Here is an 8,697-nt window from a genome sequence, read left to right as displayed (position 1 = left end):
CGCTTGATGATATATTGATGGCGTTCAATTGTTTTTAGAAAATGTATTTATTTTCGTTGCCTTGGTGTGCAGTGTTTATTTAACGAGTTTTCCTCTTAGAGAATGTATGAGTTGAAATGTTGAGTAATCAAAAATAACTAAAATTAATCTTAGATTGTATGATATGATTGTGATATTAGGTCATCAGCATGTTAAGAATATACTAAGATTCAGCATTCCAAAAAGATCATTTTCATGTGTCAAAGAAAGCGAGGAAGCTATTTAAAAGTTTTTTTAGTTACATAATCTAAGAATCAGTTTATGGCGTTTCGTGTACTAAGCAACTTTTCCTAACTAATCAGTCTCTTTAGAAATATAAGCTGTAAATTCCGCAGACCACCATATAAGGTGACTGAATTTCGTCATTTTGCACGAAAACTGCTTCTTGGTGCATGACCTGGAGACCGCTACGTAAGCCTACAAAAGAAAATGAGTAACAACTATGAGTTGTATACAAGCGATGAGTTCTGTCATTATTATTATTACTATTACAGAGAGGCAAACCTCCTTCCCCATTCGTCGTCTTAATTAATTTATATGGAAACCTCCTAACCTAAAACACGTCTATTTTTTTCTTACCAAAAAGGCTGCTTATGTTATCAATGTTTCGTGAAAGCAAATTTACTAGATGGCACTCACGTTCGATAGTTGATTGCAAGTGAGTAACGCCTTCATCACATACGCAAATATCATTGCATGCATAGCTGACCGAGGGGGACTGTGTTCTTTATATGAAGAAACTCGAATTTCGACTCTTGCACGGCAAGAGATCAGAATATATTTATTGATGATGAAAAAGACGACCTCAGTCTTGAGTATTTCTTAGCCTCTTTGTCCATTGTTCTCTTTTGTGCAAACCAAGGCGCTGTTCGTTACATATAGAAACTTAGCTGAAAGCACTTGTACTTACCTGAGGTTTTTGTCAGCTGTGCCATAGAGAATTCATCATTAGCTATAACAAGCTTGTTCTCAATTTCATAGCTGCAACAGAAAAATACATCGTATAAATGTGCTGACGAATTTAAAACACAGAAAGTGTCGACTTTTTTTTCTGATATGTAATTCCAATCTTGCATTAGGAAGGTTAAGCGATCCTTTTCTAACACAATTTTTTTATTATTTGCAGTGATTCTTACCTGACAAAGGGGAGGTTGAAGAGCTTTCGCACGGAGAGCTCACGTGCGAGCAGACCTGATGGCCTGTAGACATATACTTTCTCCAACCCCCCTTTAAACCTGTATAAAACAAAAGTTAACGCAACATTATTCATTGCTAAGGCTGTGCTTTTCATTTGTAACAATTAGAGAATAACAGCAAATGATAAAACTCCGCCTATGATCGGTGAGTTTGGTATCGGGAGATATCGTATGTACTTCAAAAAGGGTAGTGTTGCCTTGGTTTACTTGGGCCTGGCTGTCCTTCGCTTATATTATATAAAGCTAGACTACTACATATTTTTTTTCTTTTCCTTTCTGTTCAAAACCGGTAATTATAGCATGAAACGTACTAAAAGTTAGTTTTTACGTTATGAGTATACTTGAAACAATTACCGGCAGGGAATGTAAAGCTGATTTTAATTATCTACAGCATCTTTTGCACACGAAATTAAAGACGACGTTGAAAGAAAAAAGGAAGATGAGCAAAAAGAAGAAGAACATATGGGTAGAGAAAGGGGATGGCCGGGAACGGAAAGATCAGAAGTCCAAGAAACTGGGGTAGGAATCGAGAAACACAGCTTGCACTTCAGTGTTTCAAAAGCAGACTAAACGACGTGTATTATGATCTTTTAGCATACCTCATCTGCAGTCTTTGGCAGGTCTTTTTAATCAGATTGGTGCACATTTTGCTGCAACCTGGTTCATTGTCAATGTCTTCGAAGACAATAACAAAGGGATCATTCTCAACCTTTGTTTCAATTGCTTTTTGAATATAGCTGTGGAATTAAAACATGGAAAGATTAGGAGTTAGAATCTGTCTCTGTTTACACCAATCTAAATGTGAAATTCTTACGTGAATGCCCAGTTTTGCGCACCATTAGATTTGCTAACCAGAACATTGCCTCTCGATACAAACTTAAGTTATTTTTCACGGATGATATCCTGATGACTTGGCAAAGAATTCTTAGCAAGAGGAACAAAATTGTTGGGGATAGCTATACACTTTTTAAGGATAGCCTAAGTAACTATGTGGATATTACTCAATTTTCTTTTCGGGTGCAACAATCCGATCTCTCGCTAAGATCTACTTTTCCTTAAGAGTGATGATTTGACGCGCATAACAACCCTTTAGCACCAAATTGCTGTCAGCGCTTGCACATTTTCTGTCGTGATTCACAGAACGTTTGCGCAAACCATAGCTAATCGAGACAGTAATCTCACCGCTTCTTAGTATGCCAACGCAGCCTATAATGGGTTTTGCTTTTCAAGTAAAATTTCGTTTAAGTAAGGTCAAATTTTATTACGCAAAAACGTCGGACTTTCGTTTTGTATTATAGCATACTTTTCACTTACCTAATAAAGTACTCCAAGGCCATACAGCCCTTCCAGGGTAGTTCATAAATACATTGATTTTCATTGGTTTTCATCTCTAGCAGCTGCCTTGGAGTAAGCATAAAAACATGTGTTCCATTTTCAAGAACACCTTCATAGTTCAAGCATGTTTTCAAACATGTTATCAATTCTTCTTGATCGTATAACTCCACCCACTCGCTATCTTTCCTCATCATGAAAGTTAAAGGAGAGGTGTTGTTCTCATAGTTGGTGGTGAATTTTGGGGCTGTTTTCTGTGGAGTTGTTTGATTGATAGGCGAACTGAATTCATAACTGCATTGAGCTTCAGTTTCAAACTCCACATACCAAGTAGTTGTTCTCTTGGTCGCCTAAGAGAACCAAAAAAAGGTGCTATTCATTAGCTTAAGCTATTCAGCTTTCTCTTGTCATAAGTATGCTATTCTGCATTTACTGAGTTCTTTAATGACTTAAAAGGAGCCGAAATCAATTTTGGAATTATTCGCATTTGCAGATTTTGGCTGGAGCAATCAGGCTATTTCCGCGTCCCCAAATCCCTCACTTTCAAAACAAGGCCAAGGGCAAAAACGTTTGTGAAAATGACTTCAATTTGCGTCAGAATAAATTAAATTCATTTGCATATAAATGGTGTGCGCTAAACCTCGCTTTGAAACAGATACTTGGGGCAACTCTGAAATGACCTATTTTAGTCTTCCGGGCTCTGCGTCACTTTCAATTTTTTTTACCAAGACAAAAGTTCAGTTGAAGTGCTGTGCCTATGAAGCTTGCAACATTTAAACTCATTTGAACCCCTTTTTTCTTTCGGAATAATAAAGTCTTACGTTATTCTAGTTTTTAACGAATGAGTACTTTGATTATTGAATTCGTTATATTTTTAAATTCACTAATTGTAATACAATTAAACAAGAGCGGAGGCGGTTAAAAGTCAACTCGATGCTTGTTGGCATTTGAAGCATTTTTTGATTCTGGCCCATGTATGCCGACATTTTGACGATGATTTGGGAATTTGATAAATCAGGTCTAATCTGACGGCCTTTAGGTTAAAAACTGGTAGAAACCCAGCTAAAACAGTATTTCTGTGCGAGACTATTTATAAATTTAGTTACTAAACGTGCGCGCGCTGAGAGTTAAGTGATCGACAGTTGAATTTGTACCACGAGACCAAGCTTTCCCCTTAATTGTCGTTTACTGTTTATTACTTCTACTTAAAAATAAGTACTTTTACACCAGTTTTAACCATAAGAATTGTTCTGGACAGTTCTTATCTGCTTATTTTCTCCTCTGAGAAATGTTTTAACTTGAACGTTTGCCGTTTGTCGCAAACGTGACTCTTAATCCCTCTATTTTAAATGCACACACTCGAGACGTCGACAAAACACGCTGCTACATTTATGGACAGCCTAAGCTATTGCGGAATTGCGGGCATTTTAGGCATTCTATGCTAATGGTGAACTATTACTACAGTTAGATATTTACAGGAGCAACAATTGTTCCCTTTGAATCATTCAATTATATTTATTTCCCTTCCTGGTTATGCATACGCTATGACACAGTGGCCTGAAAACGATGTTTTGTGATTGGTCAGAATTATCTCATTTTGTTTCCTTATATGGTTAAGCTGGCGCCGAAGACGGTGTCCTGTGATTGGTCAGAATTTATTTAATTTTTTCCCTTATATGGCAATGGTGACGCCATAATTGTTCAACGGATATCGCTCGCGGTCCTAGCGCACAGCTAAAATACGCTTAAAACATCACTTTTTGTGGTTTATTACAAATAAATCATCAAGGGCTAACTTGCGCTTACCCTTTTTCTCTTAAACACTTGTTGAAATTTCACTTTGCTTTGGTTACAACCCATTTCGGGAGAGTTTTAGCAACTTTTCTCTCGACAACAGTAGCGTAAGTCTAGTACACAGTGAAAGTCAGTGCAAACTGGCGGTTTTCGGCTGATGGCGTGTGCTTATATACTCTATACTGACGTCATCTAGTAACGCACGGGTGTTTCGCTAATTTGATTGGTCCAGGTGCAAACGAGGCTAAGATTCAAATTTAGATCGCGCGATTGTTTGTGAGCCCGCGTATTTGTTGGCACGTTGCGGTATGAGATTTAAAAGGACAGTACGAGTCTACGAGAGGCCTAATGAAAGTCTCAGTCATTTCTTCTGGTTGGTGAATTATAAATAGGTAAGATTGAAATTCAGCCTTGAAAATGTTTGCAATATTTTCGTTTATTTTCAGGAGTTCTGGCTTAATGTATATAGGGTTCACTGATAGCTGAGAATTAGCCTGCGGAGGAAGCGTTTCCGATCGAGTTTAATATTGCGCGAATTTTTTTCTCTTTTTTGCAATCATCCCGAATTTCTTAACGAACTCGTGCGAAACTGCTTGCTGCGCAGAAAAGCTGAGAATAGGCCAAAATCTTTAACGGTCAGTACAGGTGGCCATGAGTGTAAATATGAGAGTTTTGAGGGAAACGCATGAATGGTGCCGGTTTAATTTTTAAACTCTTGTTAGATCTTCTTAGAGTTGTGCGGTCAAGAGGCCAGGTTGAACGCTACGACCTGAATTGCGGGATCTTAAGGAATTACTTTGTGACTTTGGCGGTGCAAAATGTAAGGCACGGAAATCTATGCGGTATAGTTTGAACACTTATCCGATGTAATATGTGACTCTCCACTTTAGAGATCGGCGCAGCGCAGCTTTGTTCGGCTACAGAAATCTTGCCGCAATCACTGATTGTTTATCTGTGAACAGAAGCTATCCAATACTAGGGAGTTTAAGCAACGACCGTTTTTGAGCGACGCACGTCAACCGGAAGTGGACTTTTTCACTTTTCGGTCGTGAGTTTCTATAAATTCTTGGGCAAATCGTCTCTTTTAGAGTAAGGACACTTAGCCATACAAATTTGGTAGCGTCAAAGCATATTAAGGGAGAAAAAGGCTCACTTCTGGTTGACGCGCGTCGCTGAAAAACGTCGCTGCTTGAGGTTCCTATTGTGAACATAGCCTAGAAATTGCGTGCATTTTGTGCGAAATTTGGAGCAGTAGTGAAGCAGGTTTGAAGATCGATCGGGGCGTAAATCACCCTGAAACTTCGTAGAGTGAAAGAGAAAGACGCCTTGACGTTGATAACTTTACCCATTTTAGTTCATTTATTTAATGTAAGCTTTATTTCCCATAGAAACTTTTTTCAGTGTAACCCCGCTCAACGGACCCAATTGATTCGGACACACGCACATAACGGACAGTTTCGTTTGTCCCGACGAAAAGCTCATATTTTTCTGACTGATTAACGCGCGGCCGACACCGGTTCATATGGACAACGAACTATCTGCCCGCGCTGTCTGTTGTCCTTTGTACAATAGACATTGTACTCTTTTTAAAAATGACAGATTTCTATTGGTTATTGCTTAAAAAAAAAACAGTGGCAAAATAGCGTATTTGATGTTTTTTTATCTCTTTTGTCTTTCTTCCTTTCTTCGACCCTGGCAAAGTAGCCCTCCAGTTGAGTTTTCTGCCTCCTACAACACAAGTTTCACTTCCTTGGCTCAGTTTGCAGCAGTCACTTTTCGCGCACTTCTTCTCTATGTCTGCTTTATTTTTATAAAAATTTGTATCAACAACAAAACATATGATCGTGACCTTTTTTGTGTCAGCCGCAAGATAATACATGTGGCCATTATGGCTCTTGGTGTGGCATGCATATATTTTCATTCACTCTCAACTTTTTCCCTTCAAAAAAAAAAAAAAAGAAAAAAAGAAAGATCGCCTGATCGCAGGCTAATGAGAAATGGCCGAAAAGTGTTGAACTGTTAGTTGTTACCCTCAACATTGGATTTCGCGGCTTGATATCCCAGGGCCCTTCGGGGGATACCCTGCGAGCAGAGGCCCTTCGATCTTCCTAGATAAGTCGGGAAGAGGAAGGGACCTCTGCCAGCCGCCTCGACTTTCTTTGATTTGCCGCTCATCCACCGAAACGGATGAGTCAGTCCGGTTTGAAACCAGTTTTTTCCGTTTCGGCACAGTGCGCATGTGCTTTCCTAGAAATTGCTGACTAAATGCACGCCCACAGTACACCTCATACACTCGTGAGATTCAAAACAATGGCGGAGGTTTCTGACATTTCTCTTTCGAAAGATGTATTTGAGAAAGCAGTGAAAAATGCATTGGGAAGAGTGAATACAAGTGGAATATGCAATCTCTCACAACACCAGTCGAAGGCCTTGTTTAATTTAGTGTGTGGTAAAGATTCTTTTGTCTGTTTGCCAACCGGCCATGGCAAATCGCTAATTTACCAACTCTGTCCCGTTGTTGTCAAAGAACTTTCTAGCATTGGATTGAAACAGTTCCAGAGCGACCCGTTAGTTGTTGTTGTCTCTCCGCTAAATTCTCTCATCGAGGATCAAATAGGATCCTGTGGAAAAATGGGCTTGAAAGCGTGCAAAGTGGACTCAGAAAGCCTCGAAAAGCTGAAGGACTCCTGCGACTTTGAAATTTTGTATGCAAGCCCCGAGATATTTGACGATCAAGAAGCCAGATCGCTACTTCAGCAGTACAGCGCTAGACTCGTTGGAATTGTTATCGACGAATCTCACTGTATCGTGCATTGGTAAGATTTTAAATTTTGAAAGTTATTTTTTTCCTATTCGCTCCATACTAACTTGTTATGATTCTCTCTCGTGCACGTGTTTCTCGAGTGGGGTCTTCTCTCTTAGAATTGACATCTGCACGGTCGATCTCTAACGTATTGATATTATTACGTTTTATTTCTGTTACCATAAAGCCTGAACAGATATGTGAATAAAAGGTGGCTTTGCACAATCAGATAGCGTGGATTATTCACCTGATTGTTATTTACAAACTAGACTTTAAGTATATCTGTTGTCAGAATATCCTCATAACAACCTTTCTAATTTTAGGGGAACTGGCAACAAGAGAGAGCAACCCTTCAGGGAATCTTATGGCAGGATAGGTCACCTCAGAGTCTTTACCAAGGCACCATTTCTGTGCATGACTGCCACAGCGAGCCTAAAAATAAGAAGCAAGGTTATAAAACTGCTCAACTTGAGAAACCCCAAGGTAATAAGGCAATCACCAGACAAGAAAAATATCTCTTACCATGTTGAAAAGGCAAAAGAATTGGATGAAACTTTTAAGTGGATTTTGGATTTGTTTTCTTCCTGCGTCGCAGAAATTCCGAAAACAATTATTTACTGTAGATCATTAAAGGACTGTGGAGAGATCTACTCATTGTTTGACGAGATAGCTACCCATTCTGAAGCACCAGTTGTCTCCATGTATCATAGTAAGACGCCAGAGCAAATTAAGCAAAAAGTACTCTCATCTCTCTTGGAAGAGGATGGTGACTGCCGCATTGTTATCGCAACAAGTGCTCTTGGGATGGGTGTGAATATTCCCAATATCCGACAGATCATTCATTATGGTGCTCCATCTGATTTGGAAAGTTACGTGCAAGAAGTTGGTCGTGGTGGTAGAGATGGACAGCCTTGCAAGGTAATACTGTATTACCGGCCATTCCATCTTGCTCATTGTGATGAGCACATGAGAAATTATTTAAAAAACACAGACAAAAAGTGCAGGAGGGATCTTCTGATGAACTATTTTAAAGAGAAACCTAACAAGCCAAATGTCAAGCATGACTGTTGTGATGTTTGCCTAGCGGCCTGCATATGCTGCTTGTGCAACGCTCTTGAAAAGCCATCTGATGTGACACCACCAAATGAGACTGTTGAAATGGCAACTGTGGTTCGGCAGGTCCAGGAAGAGGACAGAGAATTTCTCTATGAAATGCTTAAAGACATAAAAATTAATACAGAATCACCTACCTCTGTGCTGGGTAGTGCTGGACTTGTTTTTGAACTTGGTGAGCAGGTTATAGAGGCTATTGTAAGTAAGTGCGAATATGTATTTTCAGTATCTTTCATCATGGACAACTTTCCTATTTTCAGTGAAGAAGTGGCAAATGAAATTTTGATTATCTTTGATGAAATATTCAATGACATTGACGAGGCCGAGTTTCTTTCTAGTATGGACCAAAGTGTTATAGATGACATGTCTTTCCTTGATGTTGACGAACAAGCATCTGGATTTAGCGATGGTGATACCTAG

General features: G+C 39.2%; 2 protein-coding genes across 2 annotated transcripts; one reads left to right on the top strand and one right to left on the bottom strand.

Annotated features, from left to right (window-relative positions):
- Window positions 1-346: 346 nt before the first annotated feature.
- LOC140944482 (uncharacterized) lies at window positions 347-4,485 on the bottom strand. Its single transcript, XM_073393620.1, has 5 exons — window positions 4,374-4,485; window positions 2,550-2,917; window positions 1,835-1,972; window positions 950-1,020; window positions 347-456 (listed from the first exon to the last, which is right to left on the bottom strand). The coding sequence occupies exons 1-5, from the start codon at window positions 4,425-4,427 to the stop codon at window positions 347-349; spliced, it is 741 nt and encodes a 246-aa protein (XP_073249721.1). The 5' UTR covers window positions 4,428-4,485.
- Window positions 4,486-6,671: 2,186 nt separating this feature from the next.
- On the top strand, window positions 6,672-8,697 carry LOC140944481 (ATP-dependent DNA helicase RecQ-like). The gene is made up of 2 exons (XM_073393619.1): window positions 6,672-7,177; window positions 7,488-8,697. The coding sequence occupies exons 1-2, from the start codon at window positions 6,672-6,674 to the stop codon at window positions 8,695-8,697; spliced, it is 1,716 nt and encodes a 571-aa protein (XP_073249720.1).

Source organism: Porites lutea, chromosome 7 (genome assembly GCF_958299795.1).
Source record: "Porites lutea chromosome 7, jaPorLute2.1, whole genome shotgun sequence".
NCBI lineage: Eukaryota > Metazoa > Cnidaria > Anthozoa > Scleractinia > Poritidae > Porites > Porites lutea.
This window is presented reverse-complemented; position numbering and strand designations above follow the sequence as displayed.